Below are 22,769 nucleotides of genomic sequence, written 5' to 3'. Positions count from 1 at the left end.
TGCTGTGTCGAATGCTGCAAAGCTGCCACGGAACATAACCGACCGAGCCTGCTCCAAGCATCGCAGTTTCATTTTTAGGTCTGTAAACATACAACTGATTGCCTTCTGACTATGGTGGGTTAATTGCTTGGCGTGATTTTAAGGCCATATTGGCCACTTCAAAAAAAAAAAAAAAAAAAAAAAAATCCACTCATGGATGCGACCGACGTGGCAAAAGTGTGCTGTGCGCACTCAAACTCTGGAATGCAACTCGCAACCCCTCAAGTCGACGGCGGCCATGAATCTTTAGCAGATGGGCCAAGAGCCTCCTGAGTCTTCTGTCCTGCCTGTTTATACACCAAACTACTAATATTCTTTCCTCCATGTAATTAATCATCCTTTTTTTTTTCTGGGAGGGAGGCGGGGCAGCAGAGGCCTGTTTGTCATGATATCGCATGAGGGGAGTTTTTTTTTTGTTGTTGTTTTTTTTGGAGCGCAGAAGCGCTGCTGGGAGGGTGCAACGCCTCACTGCACCTGACATGTTGTCTGGCGCATGCTGTTGTTTATGCACTGACAACAACAATGCAAAGGGAAAGGTAGGCCGTCATTGATTTAGTGAGACGTGCCTCACATATGGCAGGTAATGTATGAGGGTGAGATTCTGCAAAACGCGTGCGGCTAAGTTCTTTGCTTCATTTCCACTGGACAAGTTGGTAGCTATCACAGATAACTGGTGAGAGGAACAATTACATTCATCATGATTTGGTACGTTTATTTACCAAGTGTGTTGTGGATGTTTTTTTTTGACTATGGGTAATTTCTAGTAGTGCTTTTGATTTCTATTGTGCAAGATGACAGCTAACTGGCAAAGGTTTCTCGAGGATTTATGACAATTATATGATCGATGGGCTGGGCCGTTGACTTTTTTGACTGTGCATTAATTATCATAGTTCTGTTTATTTGTTTTGTGCAAGTTGGCAGTTATCCTGACTACCTGGCAAGAGGAATGATTGCATTAATGATTATGCAAGCTGCCGTGGATTTTTCTTTTTTTGGGGTGGAGGGTATGTTGTTCCCGTAGTTTTGTTAATTTTATTGTGTAAGATGGAAGCTATTTGTAATAAGTGCCAAGAAGACTGATTGTATACATAAATGATGCTTTTATCGGATCATTACACATTTCTCCACATTTGTTTGAAAGATTTTGTTTGGGTGTAATAAAACCAAGGTTGAACTTTTTGGCCATGATCTCAAAAAGTATGTTTGGTGCAAATACATGGGACTTTTTTTCTAGAGCGCTTTACCAGTAACAACAGCTGTAAATTGGTGAGTAAACATGCTTAAAGAAGGCAAAAAACTCTCAACAAAATCTGTCAACAAAGGGTTAGCATGACGAACAACAAACAGTTAAATGATAAAAAAGAAGGGTGGTAAAGTACAAATTAAGGAGAAAATTAGCACCTCTTTCAACACACAAAGGCGGTAGAAGTGTTGAGAATCCCGGAATTCCGGAATTCACAATTTTACACGGGTGTCAACTTGACTTTTCTAGCTCTAACATTAATATTGTTTCTACTGAACATGCTACTTGGGTTAGTAAAAAAAAAAAAGCAAATGCGGCCTGTTGTGGGCTTTTCTGCTTCAGCTTCTATTCGCCGAGTATTGTGCAAAAGTATTTCTTTGTAATAGAGGTGAACAACACTAATCACTCAATCACTCAATCATAATTTAACATGCCAATGTCTATAAGAACACGCTTTCCTTCCGTTGAAGTCGAGCCAAGTCTCCATGGATACCAGGCTTCTATTAGTGGCTTTGTCACAACAGCGGAGAAAATTGAATGCAAATGAACGCAATTAAACATTTTAACATGGGATGGCCTCTAATGCGATAGAAATGTATTTTACATGACTGTTGAAATTACATTCAAGTTTTCACACACAACAGAATTGGCAAGATAAACATTTACAGTACATATTGAAAAGTAATTTAGTGTGCTCTCATTAGAATTACTATGGAGGTAACTGAGAAAGCTTACCACTGTTTTTCCTCCCGTAAACCATCAATGTGCCGTCTCGCAGGCCAGCGAACAAGAAGTAAGGTGAGTGTTTCAGGCACAGCACGGGGCAGCCTCGGGAGTTGCTGAGGGTCAAGAGGCACTGAGCAGCAGCGTCCACGCTACCGTAGACCAGAATTCTGAAGAGGGAGAAGGTAAACATTTTGGATAAAGGTGTATTGAGGCATTCATCAAACACACCTGACAGAGACATCTGTGTTAAAAAATGAATCGATACATAAAAAAATTAAAAAGTCTGTGATAATTGTAACGTGCATTGTTTCGACCTACAGGACTGGAATGGAACTGCATTGCTGGACATGTTTAGGATTTCTATCCTTGGCAGAAATTTGTCTCAGTGCACGTATAGCAGGAGTGGGCAATTAATTTTCCAAAGGGGCCATGTGAGAAACTGGAACGGTTGAGGAGGGCCATGTCAACATGCTAACTTTAATCTTGATTAGGACTGCAGCTGTCGAATATTTTACCATTTATGTCATCGATTAATCAAGTAATCGGATAAAAATTGATTTTGCATTATTAAACAACAATACCAATACAAACTGTGCATATGAGGTGCAGGTATCCTTTTCGTCCACTTGGGGGCACCATCCTCGCGATCGACACTGAAGTATTTGTGAAGCTTTTTAAGGTGGTGCCTTGCCTGGTGAGTGACGTGTGCGTCGGCAAATTGAGTGCCTTGACGCCCGTTGTGGCCGTAGCAGCTTGTGTAAAACTGTTACTTTCTTTTTCTTTTGCACGTTGTACTTTTAATTATGTGAAGCACATTGCGTTACCTTTGGTATGAAATGCACTATATAAATAAAGTTATAGATAAGGTATGTGATTTTAGGAGGCGGGCCTGGTGGGTTGGCTTGTGACGTGCAGTTAGTGTGCGAGTGTGCTCACTTTACGTGTTTAATTGGTCTCCTGGCATTCAATCAGTAGCTGAAAAATGTATCTGAGACTGTGGCTTTCCTTTCCCACATGCGAGGGCATTAGAGTAAGTAATCTTTAAAACCCATGAAAAACAGCCGATGATAGCGCGGGATTTCTACGACAGACAGATACGTTCCACGATGAACAATTTCAAATGCCTCATACTGGCAAATACACACCGACACACTACAATACGAGCAGTATTTTATCTACACTTTGTTTGCATTTTTTGTGTTCCGATAAGTTTAATATGTGTTTAAGAAAGTGATCAATCCGTTATCTGAATGGTTTATCCTTTTAAATGTGTTTAAACCATGTAAAAAGGGTAAAGTATTAAAAAAAAAATGTGTGTGGTTTCCTTTTTAAATATGGTCTCTCTATATTATAGATTTTTACCAATTGTGTGAGGATCCGGAACGAGGAGTTCACTGTAATGTTTAAGTGTCTTTTATCATCTCACCGTCCGTCATCTAATCCGACACAGATGCTGGCCCCGTTTCCCGGCGGGACCTTGTGAGCTGCGGCCTCCGCCTCCTCAGTGGGAGAAGCTTCCGGCACGTATTCCAGACATCGGACGGCGGAGCCCACTTGCAGGCTCTTCACAGCCCTCGGCACGGGCCTGTTGAGCGAGAATATTTCAATCTGGCCCTGAGAGGCTTCCTCCCCGCCAGCAGCCACCTGCAGGGAGAATTGAGGCTGGTTGAAAATGATGTCGTTCTGAGATGCTCCAGTAAAAAGGAAAATAAGTTGTTTGGTACAGACTGCATCACACACAAAATTTGAAGGTGAGTAATGTGATGAAAAAAAAAGTGTTACTGGCCCTGATACATGACTCACAAAATGCTCAGAATTTTAGGCTTTTAGCTGAAATTTCAGGATGACCAAAAATGCACTGTAACTTTTACGGGCCAAACAATTAAAGAAATAGGCAACTGACATGTTCACCATTTCAGTCGACAGAAGTGACAAAATGGCCGTCCCATGAAACGGCAAAAAACGGGCAAGCGGCAAATTAATCAGATGGCCATGTTTAGACTAGTGAACTCGCATAGAACATATTATTGCAAAGATTTTGGGTGGGTTGACTTTCCATCTAAAAAAAACAAAAAACAACAAATCACTTGAAATATTCCACAGGGCCCTAAAAAAACATGAAACTATGAGGCTTAGAATTAAAATCTGAACATTTAGTTCAGTTCAGATTTACCCTTATTGCTGCCTTTCTGCCGCTATCCTTTCAAATGTCATTGCGTCAAAACATGTTTTCATAGAAACACCTAGAAATAATCCACAGTCAAAAATGTGCACAGGCACAAGTGCATGAGATGTACGTGTTCTGTAATTTAATGCAATCAATAACTGCCAATTTGCACAAAAAAAAGAATGAGCCAGTAGAAATAATCTACAGAGTAATTGTAATGTTAATTTAAAAAAGACATGTTCGGTCAAGCATGGGCGCATGCATGTCTGTGGAGTTACAGTAAGTCAATGTTAAAAATGTATTCCACCGCTTTGATGGAAATCATGTGTTTGAATGGACATCCTTCGCCTGTCACCAGTTTGAAGACAACGAAATATGAGATCGATTATCATTTCCGAGTTTGTCATTTGGAGCTGCTGGCTGCTCATGTTGAATCTTAAATACACAATCATATAATACATTCACAAAGGCATCTCCACCAATTCTGCCGTGTTTTTCACCGTGGGAGAAAAAGTTCCAGCTAGCTCTCGCAAAGGATCAGTGTTGCTTAGCAAGTTTGTAGGGTCAAGAACGAATTGATCGCTTAAGTTCATGAACTTTTTTTTCTTCCACTGACATTTGAAAGTTTGATGGTCACATTGGTGTTGGTATTAGATCTGATCAAGGTTGCACAGCAAAGTCATAATAATTAAGGCTGCAAACTGTGAAGGAGGGGCCTTTGCACATTTTGGGGGGTTGAATACACTCAAAATGGCTGTTTCAAACCAAAAGGGCCGACTTCTTCTTCAATTTGGCGCATGGATCATTGCGACTTTTTTTGTGCGTCCTGTTATGATAGATATGTCCACCCAATTTCATGTCCAATCAAACTGGGGTTGGGGACAATTTATTTTTTCTAACTGTCCAGGGATGCTACTGAGTGCGTTTAGGGGATTAAATGTCCAAGAGCCAAATAACAACACTAATTTGGTAGTAATAACAACAAGTGGCATCACCACAAGCAGATCAAAGCAATCATTTTTGCATTTTGCAGATTCGTAACGCCTATCAAAAAGCTGCATTTCTCAAAACGATGCTTTCTCAACATGGTGAATGGCTGCATCTTCGTTGAGACAAAACACTACTGGCACACGGTGACTATGTCTAAGCAACCACCTGTTTCAGTCCGCACATAGTTCTTTTGTGATGCGCATCAATGATGCAACGTCAGCTTTAGTGGCTGTCTTGTGGAGCGATCGCCTCATTTCCCACAAATATTTGTAGCTTCTCCCTCCTCTCTCCTCTGTCAGTCTTTCACTCCTCGAAGTTTAGTCTTAGCCCTATCTGACTGCAGCACCAAACGCACGCACGCACGCGAATATCTGGACCACGGCCAATAAGAGGGTGACAACGCCCTTCACTTTCTCTGATTGGCTCAGAACACGATGTCCCTGATGTGTGTTGTCGTTGAATCAAATGGAGGCTTTCACAGTCGCGGAGATTTCCAGCCCCCACCCCTCGAAACGCTGGTTGCACTGTTGCAACCACATTTGTGGGGGAGGCGTACTGTTGAGAAATTACAAATAAATTAGTAATTTGTCTCAGTCTAGAGCCCGGGCAAGGTCATATGAAGTCGTAATAATACGGCTAAAACGCCAGGTCGGCGTTGCAAATGAGAATTTGTTCTCCATTGCAATACAACTGTCATAAATGAAGTTTGAATAAATAATGTTGACGCTGGATCAGTCGCAAACAGGCAGATGTGAACAAAAACAAGAAGCTAAGGGTAGTGTGGAGGTGTTATATCTGACAAGCACAGAAGATAGGAAGACAGAGCATTTTTTTAAACTAAATGAAATGAGGATATGGATTGGATATGCAGTATATTCAGAGGGAACTTCAAGCTTCAACGATTTCTGAGCAATATATTGACAGGGTCTTGAAGCCATTCCGCCAGTTTCGTCTAATGCGCCACCTTGGTCAAATGACATGAAAGGAGTTTGTTTACTGCTGACGCCATAGGAAATCGCTACATCTCTTGCCACCCGGAAGTCCATGTGATGACAAAATGGTGAAAAGGTCCATATCACTTCATTTATCAGTTGGAGGCTTGTACGAAAATAAGAGGGCGCTTCTCGGCGGGGAAAAAGCGACGATGTGTTCCCCGCCTAAATCGAATCATGCGATGGTGACAGGAGCTAAATATAGTCTTTAGCCCCTCTCCTCCACGCTCACCCTTATTTGCATGCAATCATTTGTTTGATTTGTATCAGCGCGCAGAATCTGGACAGGAGAGATCCTGTGGGCTCTGGAGGATGAGCCAGAACAAATAATGGTCTGTTGAACAGGCTGAGAAGAAGATAGCGAGGACTTATCTCGCCGCGAGGGGCTCAAGAAAAAGATGGTTTCAAGTGGCGCCTCTCCACCTACACGCTTACGCCCGCCTTGTAATTCACATGCTCACGTTTCCCCCCTCGTGACAGCCAGCGCCACGTTCCTGGCAAAGCGCTCGCCACTCATTTAGGGAAACTAGCGATGTGGAGTCATGATCTGGACCCAGTCCCGCTCGCCGCTCAGGGGGAGGCGGCAACTTCCCAAAAGCTTTGCCAGCTTTAATTAGATTGCTTTGGAGAGCAGGGGACTATGGAGGCGCATGAGCAAGCCAGAGACGAGGGTCACCGGTTGTTGTCTGATGCTTTTCAGCCTCGCCAGCGCTCTTCAACACACACAAAGGTAAATACACAAGAAAATCAAGCCAATCCAGTAAATCTCCACTATTCGCAGGAAATTCAGGCGCCGACTCAAAAAGGTTTGCAATTGTCATTAGGTGCTACAAGTTGGCAGCAATTTTTTTGAACTGTTTTTGAATTTTGTGAATTTTATTTCTGTCACTGTAATCAAGAAATCACATGTTTATCGTGTTTCATCCATCACAGACCTCAAACCCTGATCCAACATCAGAACCTAACATAGATGCCTGTACAATGTAAAAGTAAAAATGACTACTGTATTTAGCTACGGCAAGAAGACAACAAAAAAGCTGACGTCAGATGTGCTGGTAAAACACGGAGGGAGTAAGACCTGTTTGTTTTTGTTTGTTTTGTTTTTTTAAATAGGATTTCCGTGTAACATTTTTTTTTTTTCTAGTATTGTTGTAATATATATATTTTTTTATCATCAACTATTGGGGTATTTTTCTCACATTCGTTATACAAACAGGGTGCATTTAAAATGTGTTTACAGTGCTTTACTTTTTTCGCATTTTGTTAAGTTACAGCCTTATCCTAAAACTGAATAAATTCATTATTTTCCCTTGAAAATTCCACACAAAATCCCTTAATGACATATTTTATTTAAACGTTTATTAAAAACGTAACGCTAAGAAAAAGGTGAATATTTTCTGGTAAAGTATTTTAATAATAATACCAACAATAATATATTTCATTTATACGGCGCTTTTCAAGAACGCAAAGACGCTTTACAGTTTAGAATAAGTAAACAAACATAATATACAGACAGACAGACATAAATCAATGCAACTTAAGCTTTTTGTCAGAAGCTGTGTGTTTTGCACACTAATTATGATGGGTCGTGTAAATTTCAACCCTTGATCCTGAATGGGGACCTACCACAAAGGACAGTGACAGCCAGAAAAGGCTGGTTTAGACAGCCAAAGGGTACTAAACAACAGCAGAATAAGCTGCTTGGCATAGTCTCCAAATGTTTTGGCCCTATTTTACATGCGCACAATACATGCAACGGAACCCACATATGCACAGTGCTTACAAACGGGGCATCGTTTAAAAGCAAAATAGGCAGACTTCCCAACGGAAGGCACTTTTAGCCATTCAGAAGCCATAAAAAAACAGAGCAAGGACGACCGCCTTGGTTATGCGTTCCGACGCCTCCGTCCCTCAGTGCACTGTGAGATTACAGTAGCTTTATGCTAAAGAGTCGCAGCGTTCAAGGCCGGAGGCTGCCTACACGCTGCGTGCTTGGTTTGTCGCAAAGGGAAATGACAGTGTCGCATTATGAAAAGCTTTGTGCGCATTAACAGCTGCTTCAGCAAGTCTATTAAGTTGACATATTACAAAGAGAAGGGTGCTGGCGCGACTGGGAGCACCCGGAATGTTGCATGGTGCACTGCAGCAACTCGTTAGCCTAACAGCCTAATTGCCCTCAAAGTCGTTTTGATGGAAAACAAATAAAAACACAAATTTAACAGACAAGAAGAGTTCAGTTGCCTCTGTTCAGTCTTTCAGTGAATAGCTGAGGACGGCTTCCACAGAAAAAACTTCAATAGGTCAACAGCAAACCGCAAAATGGGCATACCTTTAGTTCTGGTGATTATTTCTAATGTGCTGGTTATTAAGAATAACATGTTGGGCCATGATCAACCTTTTCCCTGGTCACCTTGGAAAACCATAAAAATACCAATTGTTGAGCAAAAACAAGACCTCCGTTGTTTTTTAACTCGAGCTCTTTAATAGTCACTCAGTAGAGAAAAAAGATACACATGCCGCAATGAGTTTTTCTGTAAATTTCTGCTAACAACCCAGGCTAAACTTAGCTTCTTACAACCACAAAAAGGTTAGTTTTTCAGCAAATAGCTTAGGATAGGATCCACAAAAAAAAAAAAAAAAAAAAAGGTGAACTGAATGTCACTATTGATCTCTGAATCGTCACCAATAGTGTCAAGTCAAGCGATGGGCTGGATCGAGCCGGATGAGGCAGGAACTCCCAGCAGGGCTGAGAAGGAAGAGGCTCCTTATTGAACGTTCAAGGCTTCATTCATATTGCTCTTTGATTTTGCGAGCCAGGACCGGAAAGAAAGAGAGAGGCATTTGAGTTATTGAGTGTCAAGGCGACACGAGAGTCAGCACATCCCCACGGCGGCCTGGTTAGGGATCGGTCAGGAAAATAATGTGTGTTTAGGGAAATAAGGCGGCTTGGAAAGAGTGACAACCCTTTGCACATGCTCATCTTTCTCTCTGGCAAGCGTTGGGAGAGGTTAACAGTTCTTTGACCTGGCAACGCCCCAGCTGACCATTTTTTTTATGAATATAATGAAAAAGTCAAGTGTAGTAGGTGCAACAAAATAAAGCACGAGCACCTGGAGAAATCCGCCGAACAAAAAGGAACAGAGTTGTGCAACAGGCGAAATTAATGTGAAGCTGATGGTTCTCGCATCCCATCGCCGGCAGGTTTGGCAGGCTGGGGATGACACTGTTCAAGTATTGATGGCCTCTGGGATCGTGATTGTGCTAATTCTGCCTAATCACCACTTTTCCCTTCACTATCCTCATCCTGCTTTCCCCCAAAGTCCTGCTCATCTTTGGTCATAGTTGAAGTGAACTCTGTAAGACATGATTAAACTGCAGAAGTGACGTTATCTCCGGAGCTGAGCCAAATGCACCTACGTGCCGCTTTTACGCACAACGCTACTGGCTCCGCTCAGCTCTACTCGACCTTTTTTGGGGGGACGGAGGGGGGGGGGGGGTTGCTCGGTCTTCTATCTCAGAGCAGTAACAGGGGGTGAAATGGCTCAGTTTATCGATAAATTGATTGAGACGAAGGGTATTGTCGCTTTAAATGTTAACGCGGGATTTGCAATTAAAAATATAAATTACTTTGTCATATTTGATCAAATTGTATTATTTTTTGTAAGTTTCCAATTAAATTTTTGTTTTAATCTTCAGATTTTCTTTTTTCTTTTGATTTATTTTTTAGTATAATTGTTGTGTCATTAAACAGTGAACGTGTACCTAATTGTTAGACTTCAAAAATATCTGACATGCTGCTACAGCAAAATGGAGACTGTGGACTATGACAAGGCATATCAACAGGGTAACGTGAAGTGAGCATGTGCCTTTATTTAGTCATGGGAGAAGTGGCAAAATGATTTGGAATGACTGTCAATGTGCTTAGCTCCACAAAAGCCATCAAAGTGGGGACACTGATCCATGCTGTGTCTCTTGGCCAGCCTACGCCAGCTTTAGCCACTTTCTGGGCCAAAAGAGGATTACCTGATCAGCTGCCCACCAACCCACCACAAACATTCCCAAAATAAATACTGCATCATTTTTTTTCTTTGTGTGCCTTCCTTTTTCTTTCAAGGCAGCTGCAGCCGAACTCCCACAAGTACCGCCTGCATTGTGATGTGAGATGCCGTGCACTTCAATAAAGACCCAGCAGCACATACCTACAACTTACCTTCATGTTATACTAAATTTCCTAGCAACATCTGACAGCATTCGGCCTTGGTATACACAGCTGTGCCTTGACCTGCGAGCTTAACAATACCCCCCATAGAATGCTAATATGTTTTTAGTAAGAAAAACTGCACTCTACAGTAATAAAATTACATTATTAAATACAAGGGGTGCACCGATCGATCAGCCGGGATCGGTGCCCATTTCATTCATTTTGGATGACTGCTATAGCGATAGCTTAGCGATAGCTTAAATAAAACCAATCTTGTCCACAGAGCGCATCGCATAGGTCTGAAAAAGTCAGCCACTGTCCTCCTCTGCTGTCGGATGAGAAATAGGCTTTTCATTTTCTTGAACTACTTCATGTGAAGTTAAAACCAACCCGTTTGTATTGTTTCACAGGTATTGTTCATTTATCGATCCATCCATCCATCCTTCCACTATGCGAACCACTTATCCTCACAATGTTCGCAGGCGGGCTGGAGCCTATCCCAGCTGTCTTCCAATTTTTTACAATAAAATAAGACTGGAAAAATGAATGTGTATGCTGAATGTTATGAAAAATTAAAATAAAAGGCCTAAGTTAAGTTACCACTGCATTTGGTGTTTCTATTCTTCAAATGTGAATGCAAATGAGAACACAGAAGATTTCCAAAGTAAGGGCTGTGGGATTAAAGCTGTAACCATGATGGAAAACAGCAACAAGTGGAATCCTTTATCTTCTCATTGATTCAAGTTACTGGTGTGGAGAATGCCAACGTGTGCCTGTGTATGCGTGTGTGAGTGTGTGCGTGCGTTACTCACCCAGAGGAAGCCTTGAGGTAAGGATGTGCTGGCTGCCGAGAAGCCCAACATTGCACAGTGAACAGGATTGTGGATGGCAGCTTCAAGCTACAGGAGACAAAATCAATATTGATTTCTCATACATCACTTCACCACGTTTTTTTCTACCCCCCCCCCCCCCCCCCCCCCCCCCCGTCCTCTTGTTTCCAAGCTGTCTCGCTGCATTTTATCAAAGCGACACACACATTGGCGCTGGCTCTGACACTTCTCACAAATTCGATTTGGTTCAATGCTTCTGATGGGCCTTTGCTAAGGACTTTGTTATCCTGTGAGTGACTGAGAGCACTCTGGCCTCGTTGGAGGGCAACCACATGGGGAAGTGACATTAAACCTGGCACTAGGTCACATCACAACAGTGCATAGCCAGTAGAAGGAGATATTTGGAGTTTTCCATTCTTAAAGGGCTGCGCACCAAGTGTTTACACATATCGGGCTACTCTGGGATCTAAATCCAGGCCCTAACAAGTAGAAATGTGAGTTGACAGTAAAATGCATTGAATGCTTCATTTTGTTTTTCATGACCTCCCCTGATCGACCAAAGAACTGACACACACTCCTGACGCAAACATCAGCCGCATTGAAAGAAGCACACACACACAGGTTCAGATCATCCGTTGAGTTAAGGATCAAGTAGTCCAGTGCCATCTTGTGGCATCTATAAGTAATTACAATACAGCGTAAACCTTTTCTGTGGGGTTGTCACTTACTGGCAGGTTTTCACTATTTGCGGGAGGACTGTTGCCTAAGCCCACAAATAGCAGAGCTTCGCTGAAAATAATCAACGTGGTGAGCTGAGTGTCACCGCCTAATCTTTAACTTCTACTTAAAAGCAGTGTTGGCCTCAAATCAAAGCGATGCAACACCGCCTACAGGGATCTGTTAGTCATTACAGTGGTTTACAAACCCGAATTTCACACACTCACTGGAAAACAGCCAAAGTAGTCGCTGATTAATGATCCTGGAATGAAGCTGAGGTGGTTGAAAATGACGGTGTAGCCCCTGCAGATAATGCATAACAACCTCCCCCAGCCCTCACCCGCTATGGAAGCTGTTCTTCAAGGTAACAATCTATCTGCAGTGGGCTGATGATTATGATTTTGGAGTGGGACCGTCAAACGTGGGCCATGCGACAGGCAGTTCTGCTAATCGGCGGGCGGAGGATGAGTCGCAGGGGGGTTGGGGGAGGGGGTGGCTCAGGCTGGTCCGCCTTTCTCTGTCGTCCTCCTCGCCGGCCCGCATCAATCACAGGTGATTTATCGTCCTCGGCAAACATCGTCCGCCCCCTTTTCTCTTCTCCAGGGCGTGTTTGTAAACAAAAAAGGTCAACGGCCACCGTTTTCTCCATCCGCTACGCCCACCAACACCCCCTCAACTACCCGCACATCCAGACTGTCTGTCTCCGTCATTAAGCACAACTCGACCTTACTTGTTCCCTTGGTAAACTTTTTCAACCTCTCCCCTTTTGCTAGTCCTCCATCACGTCAAGAAAGGACATTTTTTATAGTTGATTAATTACCAGCAGCCATAACAGTCAACCATATGGAGGTTAGGGCACGAGAGAGACACTGCGGGAAACCGGACCGGCGGCTTCCAGTGGACGCTGGGGCTGGATTTTTATCAGCCACGTGAGAATGGCAAACAATTTTCCTGAGCTCAAATTGCTTTGTTATGTTAGTAGTCCCCGGAGTATGTGTGCCTACAATTGTGTGTGCGTGCGGGTGTGTGTTTGTTGTGGGGGCGGGGGTGTCTTTTCAATCTGTCTTCACAAGGCATTCAAAGGCCAAATTGTGCCGAGGGATCATGAGAGCAAACACACAAAAAGACTACATCAGGGGTGGCCAGAATGTTGTGCTCAAGAGCCAAATTTGACTTTTGAAACTGATACATGGGTCTTGTTATTTGTGTATATGGTAAAACAATTCTTGTTTATTTTAATGAGAAAATAAAAGCCACTCATTTTGTGGGCGAGTGATTATGCTGTGAGCTGGCAGCCATCATAGTTACCCCACAAGCTAACAGTTAGCCTAGCATCTTCTATTTTTTCTTTTACTACTACGGAAGTCGTATTTCTTTATATTTTCCAGCAGTCTGGAATGATGTGTGTGGAATATTATGTTGGTCATGTGGAGTACACCACACACTATAATTGCTGCAAGCTCCATTTTGTGGCAACTTCAGGCCAAAAACGAAGTGAAGTGAAGGGATGAGTTTCACTTAGTCCTGCCATAGGCTTGTCGAACAGAAAAAAAGTACTTTGCCGCCATCTTGTGGCCTCTATAGATAATTACAAACATTTTAGTTTGGGCTTAAATATATTTTGCAGATTTTCGCTATTTGCGGAAGGGGTCCTTTTCCCTCCCAAATAGTGAAGGAATTCTGTACTCTGTTTTAAAAAGAAGAACATTACAGCTTTGACAAAGCCAACTGTCAGTCTCATTTAAAGAAAAGCAATCCCACGGAGGCCCGCGAGCGGGGAGGAGGGGCGTGTGTTAAGCTTCCACAGGTGGCGGCGCCTCGGCACGGTGGAACAGGGGGGGGACGAAAAGGGTGGTGAATTGGGCAGGTGAGCTAATTAAAGCGAGATTTGTCGATGTGAGGAGAGGGCAGCCCCGCAGCTGTCGGTGAGCTAAGACCCCGCGGTCTTGCTCTGCCCGTTACCCTGGGAGGGCGCCAGACCATATGCTGGAGCCAGGTGGTTTGCAGAGGAGCGTCCATTGCTTCTCAGGGAGATGAATGTCTATGATTAGACTCATTGCTGTGAGGCAGAGGGGCTGGATTATCCATCCATCCATCCATTTTCTATAGCGCTTGTCCTCAGAGACGTGGGTGAGTTAGAGTCTACCTCTGCTGACTATGGATGGGAGGTGGGTTACACCCTGAACTGGTTGCCAGCCAATGGCAGGACACATAAAGACAAACATGTATTCACACTCACATTCACACTGGTGTACCTAATGTTCTGGCCCTTGAGTATATATTGCCTAGCATAGCCTGAGGGGAAAAAAACAAAACAATCATTCATAAATTATAATACTGCATATTAAATTCTGTTATTTTCCAACTCTGTAGTCAAGAGTGCTTTCCACCAGCCCGGCACCACCCTGCCACTTCAGTTCCACACAGAAACATTACATTTACACGCCCTAACAAGCACTAATAGAAAATTTCCACTGTTTATTAAGTGGTAATTGACTGGTGATGGCACCCCCGCCCTCCCCAATGGTGCACCGCCGCGTTGGGGCTACATGCAAGGCGGTCGGCTGCGGCGCGAGTCAACAGTCCAGAAAATACCCGCATTCAAAGCGTGGCTGCGGTCTGTGCGCGTTAAACAAGCGGCTAGTGTAACATTCGGCGACCGACACGTGATAAGACTTCATCAACGCAATTTGGACAGTCATTAATTAATCTTTTCTGGCCTCCCCAAAAAACAACAAAACATTTGGTAATTTCTTCTTAATAAGGAAAGTAGCATCAAACAATATTGTACCTTATAAAAACATATACAGAATCAACATAAGTACACACTGAAGGCTCTTTATGACGAATTGTCTGCCAAACTGCTGCTTGTTGTCAATCAAGTTTAGTTGGGTTCACTGCAGCCATGTAGTGCTCGTATCTCAAATTTCTGCTCTCAAGTCAAAATACACAAAAAAATGGCCGAATGAAGGCTTGTATTTCAAAAAACGTGTAACTCAGGTCACTTGCACTTCAGGGCAAAATTGCACATCTTTGACACCAATTACTATTATGTTTAAATTTAGACAGAGCTCTGGCGGAATCTTAGGATGTTTCTGAGTTTTCCAGTGAATAACAGAAAATACGGAAAAAGGTGAATTCCTCAATAGTGAACTGCAAATATGTGGGGGAATACTGTATTGTGTCGTATGAAAAGCAACAGGTTGAAAGCGCTTAATTGCACCCCCTTCCTTCACATTTCAATGTTGCATTTGTCACTTTATGATGCTGGTACAGCATAAGGATCAAAGATACATTTGTTGTAAATACAAACATTTTTTAGGACCAATTTCAGTAAAATTGTATAATTTATCATGCCACACCTGATGAACTCTCTTGGCGCACTAATGTGCCACAACACAGTGGTTGGGAATCATTGTATTTGAGGTTCCACAGAAGCAGACTGTTGCATTTTGTTGGTATCGTTTTTACATTTTCTGTTTGGCTCACAGACAGTGAACGCACACACACACACACACACACACACACACACACGCGCGCGCGCGCGCATAGACACATAGTTGCACACACAGCTGACAATCGTCACGCTGGGCCAGCAAATTGTTGTTTGCTCATTACGGTATGTCCGATACATCACACTCCCTAATGAAGCTCACGCAGCAGGGCAGCGAGCATCAAGGTTGCTCCTTGACGTTTGTGATTAGGTAATTTAGGGCCGGAAGCTGCCCATTCAAATTCAGCCCGCATGCCCACGCACGGATCAAAGGCCCGAGCGCCCGCTGCGCTCGCACGCCAGCACTCAAAGTCATACGAAGACAATGAAACTATCAGAAGAGAAGGACGAAGCCTCATGGATAACTCCTAACGGGGCAGCTGTCAGCACTGAGATGGGCTGAAAAGCGTGTTGATATCATCATCAGCCCAGCAGTCCCCCCGTCTCCACGGCGACGCCGCAGCTCACATCAACAAAACGAAGACGCTCGCATTCAAGACGCTACCGAGGCCTTTCTCATTGTGTCCTTCATCAGCTTGCCCGCTTAATGTGGTGCAAATTTGTCAGGCTGTTGCTATGACCATTCACACATACACGAGCACACACTGAAGAAACTGGGTTTAAAAAACAAAAAAGGAAGTGAAATTACAATTGGTAACTTGATTGGTTATTTCTTTTAATGATCTCTTATACAATTTATTTTAATGATTATATTATTGTTGTTATTATCATTTTTTTTCTTCTTATATCATATAGGGTATCTAATGTAATCGTGGATGTTGGAAACTGTACAAGTGTGCATGTAGCTTGTTTGTATGGATGTTCAGGTTGATGCTTTGGTAATTAGGATGTAAAGTTTTGTTCGGTTAGGGTGGGGAAGGATGGGGTAGAGCAATGTATAGCGTTTTTCTAAATGTGTTGAAACTCAATAAATGTATTAAAAAAAAGGAAATGAAAGGAGGAATAGATTCCGGAAAGGAGTGAACATAGCTATGCTGAGGGGCGTGTCTGATAGTACGGTTAACCCCCGCATATTCACAGTTTGGCACTTGCATTTTTTAAAAAACAAACTTTGGGTTTTTTTGGTACTTAGCCCACAACTATAAACGTAGAGTTTAATGACTAACTAACCCTAAGGGTTTGTATAAAGTGCTAGGACGCATATTTGTTTGCATTTGTGCTATTGAAATGTTACAGTATTTAGGCTATTATGCTAGCTAGCTCAATCGATGAGCCTCAGGCGAAGGTGGTTTGTTTGTGTTGAAAAATTCAACTACAGATTGAAGTCATTTATGTACCAACCGTTCATAACTGTGTGCATGGTAGATGCATGTTGTTGATGCCTTATGATTCTCTCCACTTTAACTTTTTACACAACAGTGTTGCCGTATCTACATGCAATTAAAAAACTTTTTTGGTGTGGGGGCGTCCATTATTTGTGGATTTTTGTGATTTGCAGCAGGGCTCGGTCCTTATACGCCCCCAATCACTTCACTGTAGGGTAGAGAATGTTGACATGATTCCAGTTTGCAGTTACAGCGAGAAATTGCTTGTGGGGAGAAAAAAAACATCACCTCATCATTAGAGCTGTCATCGCAGTCGCAAATTAAAAAAACCAAATCCAATTCTCCATCCCTGCTCCAGCTGTTTAGTGAATTAATTAAAGATTTAGTCGCACAGCGGGCTGTGATGACATGACAATATTTGCATGCTGATGGCAGTGGAGCCTCTTGGGGTCTTTATTTATGTGTTTTCATTTCAATACACTTCAGGTTTCATCTTGATAATCACACACGAGCAACTGCTGCCTTAGAGAGACTGCCGCTGCTGCGCGTATATTTGGCGAGCATGGGGCCAAACATGACCTCACCGCAGCCCTATTTTACATAAGGTTTATAACCAGTGGTGAGAACGTTACATTGCGTCTACCACTGAGGTATTAGGCAACCTTCTCAGGCCAAAAATACTTTAGGAGCATTCTGTACTCACACTTGGTCTTTTGAACTGTACGTTAGCCCCGCTCAGTTAATGAGGGAGAGAAATGCCAACACGTTGAAAGCCGGAAAAGTTAAGGCACCTCACGTTGGCCTAGACTATTTATATGTATGGTATAAATCAAATATTTGAAGGTTGTAGAAAGTGAAAGAAGGAAGCAATATAAAAAAAGGCAGATATCCACAAGCACACATGCACTCCAACACGCACAAAACACACAAAAAACCCGATGAACTGTATTAAAAATAAAATAAATAAATAAATACAATTATAGTCCGGAAAATATGGTAATTGTTTGTTAGTTCCCACAGTATAATGAAAAAAACAAAAATGACCTTCAAGAAACACAGAAGGACAAGGCCTGAGTAAAGATGCCAACAGGAGATAAATCCTAAAGCGAAGCATTTCAGCAGCATTCCTTTTATATTGCCTTTTTTTTTTTTAAAGTCCATTTTGTTCATAACATCTGTGCTTTGCTACACAAATCTTCCTTCATCTTGTACTGGGGAGCTTCATAAATCCGTCACTCGCTGGACAGCGGGCCCCTCGGTCGCGGAAGCTGCTCGACAAGCCCATTTTCGGAGGCTGCGGCCGCTGTGTAATCACGCCATCAGCAGGGGCAGACGGATGCGCAACATGCCGTGCCCTCCCCAATAACACGCGCCCCTCTAAACAAGTCCAGACCCCACCACCTGGGCGGTGTGATTGTGTGTCCTTTACAAAAGGCAGAAATGGGGGGGACAATAATCACAGAGGCAAAGCACATCACAGAATAGATTAAAAAAACTACTTTAATAAATCAAAAATAGGATCCTATAAAACTGGTTTATTTGTGTAATTGCTGTATGTTAGGACAAGTGAAAGGTCACAGCAACATCTCTAGTGTTGAATGTATACCTTAAAGGGGCGTGGCCTCGCACATGGCGTCGGGTAAAATGGCCGTCAGTTAGTACACTCCAAAAAATATTTTGGCTTGCAACACAGAGCAAAGCAATGGACCTGCATGTAACTTGAAAAACTCTAGATTGTAAGACATAGTACAGCTCTATTTAATTAGTTGGGTTTACGCTATCCAAAACGGTGGTACATTAGTTTGTTAGCCGCTATAATCAGTCCGGACCACAACCATGATCCACCCGATGATCCATCAGCCACAACCTATCAAGGACATACTGTATTATTGTAATAAGCTTCATGCATAAAATCTAACACAGCCAAAATGTGCTTTTTCTGCAGTCAGAAACATTCATGGTGAAGCAATTGATTCTCTAAACCTCAGCTATCAAACTCAAGACCCGGGGGCCACATCTGGCCCGCTGCATCATTTTATGTGGCAAATGATATGAAGTGCACCCACTCAAGTTTGTGGGTAATCTACCAAAATTGCCAATTGTCTTCACTTTTAAAAATGTTCAGATATTGTTTGTTACCATTCCCTTTTTAAAATAAATGTAACAATATTTCATCGAACAATTTTGCTGGTTTGATTTCCAAACTAGTTATTGATCAATTTGTTAGGTATATTGAGGCAATAATTCTATTTGGGGTCACAATAATGATGGCCCGCTGAAGAAAACCATAACTATGATGTGGCCCGTGACAAAAATGAGTTTAACAAACCAAAACCTATTTGACCTGACCATAAAATTTAAAAATGAACAATTTGGCATTTCTTTCGTGTTTGGGTCGGATTAAGAAAAAAAAAAATTAAAAATCAGTCGCCATTTTCATTTTTTTTAATTGCCAATTGCAAATGGAAATAGCGAATGATAAATACGTTGATAGACGGTGATCAAGAGCGCGGCGTACTAAAAACGAAGAAGGAGGAAGAAGAAACGGGCCGGCTTCCTAATCCTGATGCAGCCCAAACCGGTTTGTCATTGCGCACTTCAAAGCGTACATGATGAAATCCCCCCCGAGGTATTAGGGGAGCGCTGTCATCACGGGCCCGTCCTCGCCTAATGCTTCATAAAGTCAGTCGGGCGGGAGTGTGTGGGGAGAACATGTGCCTCGACTGCTTGTACAGTCTCCGCAGCTTTGGATCGCTGAAATCTTTTAAGAGTTTCCAAGGAAGAGGAGGCTTTCAGCCAAGGAATTTGGGACTCATTATGTAGATACCAGCTTCCTACCGTAAAAGCAGAGATTCGTTCAGTGCCTCAAACTGGATGAATCTGCCCGTGCACTGATACAAAAATACAGCTAAAGAAATAAAACGTCTTGCATGGGTAGATGATTTTGCTGACGTGACACATTGTAGCCTTTCTTATCCATTACTGGAGTCCAAATTTTTGCTGAGCATGGACCTGAGCCAAGTAAGAGCAAGTCAAACTAGGAAGTGACAAGCTGTGCTCCGGCTGAGTTGCCGATGCCACCATCAGAATTGTATCCTGTGTTAATTCTATCGAGAAATGGGCATTAGGTAGGGTTGGGCTATTCATTGAAATTTAATCCTGATTTCAATTTGGGCTTCTCATAATCTTTAAAACATCATCATCTAAGAAAAATGGCTAATGTACTGAATGGCGCAGCATGCGTGTGCAAGTTCCTGTGCTGTGAATGTATCACGTTGCTTGCAGAAAGTGTCTGACGTTATGTGATTCTGCCGTCCCTGAATATGCGTTTAATGACACCCAAGTTGGGGCTTACTGTAAAATTAAACACACAACAAGAATAACTACATTGTACATATTAATAGAATAAATATTTTGATTTTAGTACACAGGAGTATACACAGCAGTTGTTTGATTTTGCAGCGTGAGGAAGTATAAAATCGAACCATGCCAAGTTAGGCTGTCTGCCAGTAGGCGTGGCTATATTTGTGTCAAAATTGTGTTTTTCTCTGCAGAATTCCTGCCAAAATGAAAAAAAAAACTGAATTAAGAAGTTAAAAATGGGTACGTGTTTACTTCACTTAAATATATTTGTCTCTTGTCCATGCCACAGCCGTGTTCCTCGAAAGCGTCCCCGCACCCCGCCACCTCAATCCCTTCGGACCCGTCCACCGATGACGTTTTCATCCCTCAAAATGGCAGCAAGAGCAGAGGAAGCAAACCTGGACTAAAAAACAATCACCATGCACTCGCTCTATTAGCGGCGATAACGCTGACACAGGGTGAGAAAGTTTTGCAGAGAGGGAGGGAGAAAATGAAAGAGATAAATGGAGAGTCCGTCTGCTTGGGTCCCACTCAGCACCGCTGTGATAAGGTTTATCTCCGCTGGCTAACAAGTTGGCCCGGTCGGCCTCTCTGGTTCCCGCTGAGCTGCTCGCAGTCGTGGGTTGAGTCCCTCCGGGGGAGCACATTGTTTTTGCCACGGCTACTTTTCAACTTTTTTGGAAATGATTTGTACCCCTTTGGTCTTTTAAAGTAAGATTTCCTCCTTCATCTCTTTGCACTAAATTTACTGCTTTATAGTTAACCAAAATGAACAAAACAACAGAAGCTAGACTTCTTTGTTAACTGAAATAAAAACACTGTGGATGTTCGATACTTTTTTCCAGGTTGATACCAGTACGAGTATTCACTCTTGAGTACTCACTGATACTGATACTCACTGATCAAGTACCGATACCACTAGTACTTGATGATACATAAAATTTCAATTCACAATGACAGATAATTGTGAAGAAAGACCTTTCTGACGCAAATGATGATTCACCGATCATGTCAAGTGCACTACTGGCAAGGGAGACCCTCTAGTTTTTTGCTTTAAGTATCGGTGGCTGGTATCATCATCCTTTATGAGTACCCGATACCTTGAAATAAGGCCATTTTCGTCCGATACGATACCTTTTTTTTTAAATGGAAAATTAACTGTATTTGCAAAAGAGAAAGTCAAAACAAAATAAAAAGTAAAACCAATGAAAAATTGAAAACTATTGCAACCTTGCTGTGCACCTTTGCTTCTTTTCTTCCCTTGAAATGTTCTGTAAGTGAGTTGGCCAACCAAAAGGCGCTGGAGAACGAACTGCGGAAAAAGCTTTTGAGCAGTGAGGAGTTATGTGTGTTCCAGAGGTGAAGAAGCAGATAGAGAAGAGGTATGGTGGGGTTTGTGGAGGGAGGAGGGGGCTGCTGCTGTAGAGTTAAGCCGCTAATCACAGTCTGCTCTGCATGAAGGGCTTAGAGTCACTCCATTTAATGCCACCTTCTCTTTAGTCAAAAATGGGAAAGTAATATGGCTGCTAACAACCGCCCCTCCCCAACCCCACGTTGACGTGCATATGGCGCAACCTTGCTTATCTTATCTTGCTTGCTTATCACTTATCTAAATCCATTCACACAATGAGTCATGGATTATTATCATTCTCTCCACTTTCTATTCCTTCCACTTTTCTAAATGGATTCAAATCATTCCAATTTCTAAATATTTCGGGCAATTTTCAATGAAAAATATCCCAGTGAAATAATTATTATGTTCCACAGTAAAGTTCTCAAATAAAAGTTATATAAGATATTTCTCCACATTTCCCCAACCAATTCGGTACATTCCAACATCAAAATGATTCTTCAAGAAATCTTCAGAACTATTGTTCACATTCCTCAAATTGGTGTTAAAATTGTCCAGTAGCACAATTTTGAAGTCACATGAAAGAACACCAAATTGTATCTTTACAACAACATACAAGCACCAGCTTGCATCATCAGCTGAATACAGAAAATAAGTTGAGGGTTCAGCAATGGCCTTTGACGGCATGCTCAGGTGCTTCATTTCTCTGTGCAGAGAGTGGAGAAGACGAACGGAATCCCGCGAGACCTGGCTGGAAATATATTAATTGACTTGCCGCCGCTTCCAGTCAGGTGTAACGCACATTGGTGGGGATACGTCTGGCAAAGCCTTTGGGGAAATCCCCTCGCCGCACCTAGCGAATTAGCAGCTGATGCCTCACCTAACCATGTCCTCTCAGTGGCGAGGCGAGCAGTATACGGGTGCCGGTGAGGGGTCTTAATCGAATGCTGGAACATTGATTTACGCTCGGGTGTCCCGCAGCCATTAATATAATTGTGTGATCACTTTATAACGTTCTTCTCAGGCGGCTAAAGTAACTTGACTACCTGCCCTCATTCCCTCCACCGCTATCACCCACCGTGCTCAGTACACCCCTACAGTATAACTCCATTAGATGAATTGAAAATGTGCCCTGAAATATCACTTTTCAGGCCCCCACAAAATGAATTCAAAGCATTTCCACAGACTTCTAAATCCACTCGGGTGAATCCCACCACTGTATTGCTGGTCTGATCTATGCGTCTTAACATCATGTACTAGAGGTGCTGGACTTAAGTCACATGACTGGACTCTAGTCAGACATAAGTCACCAATATAAGGGCTTAGGACTTGCTTGACTAACACGTAGGACAGACTCGAGAATAGTTGTCT

At 42.6% G+C, this 22,769-nt stretch overlaps 1 protein-coding gene and 1 long non-coding RNA gene across 4 annotated transcripts in view; one reads left to right on the top strand and one right to left on the bottom strand.

The window, feature by feature from the left end:
• arhgef10la (Rho guanine nucleotide exchange factor (GEF) 10-like a) overlaps positions 1-22,769 on the bottom strand; it is a 109,030-nt gene that overhangs the window by 15,483 nt on the left and 70,778 nt on the right. For all 3 annotated transcript variants that reach the window (XM_086040691.1, XM_086040692.1, XM_086040693.1), the window contains 3 exons: positions 11,171-11,257; positions 3,435-3,652; positions 2,018-2,175 (listed from right to left, as the gene is read on the bottom strand). In XM_086040691.1, the coding sequence (XP_085896817.1) occupies positions 2,018-2,175; positions 3,435-3,652; positions 11,171-11,257 (463 nt within the window). The remainder of the gene's footprint in view (positions 1-2,017; positions 2,176-3,434; positions 3,653-11,170; positions 11,258-22,769) is intronic.
• Positions 6,611-10,965, top strand: LOC147142480 (uncharacterized). Its single transcript, XR_015088127.1, has 3 exons — positions 6,611-6,887; positions 10,272-10,314; positions 10,769-10,965. It is a non-coding gene; the product is annotated as an uncharacterized LOC147142480 (long non-coding RNA).

This window comes from Filicampus tigris, chromosome 9 (genome assembly GCF_054856515.1).
Source record: "Filicampus tigris isolate MCC_2025a chromosome 9, RoL_Ftig_1.0, whole genome shotgun sequence".
Classification (NCBI taxonomy): Eukaryota; Metazoa; Chordata; class Actinopteri; order Syngnathiformes; family Syngnathidae; genus Filicampus; species Filicampus tigris.
This window is presented reverse-complemented; position numbering and strand designations above follow the sequence as displayed.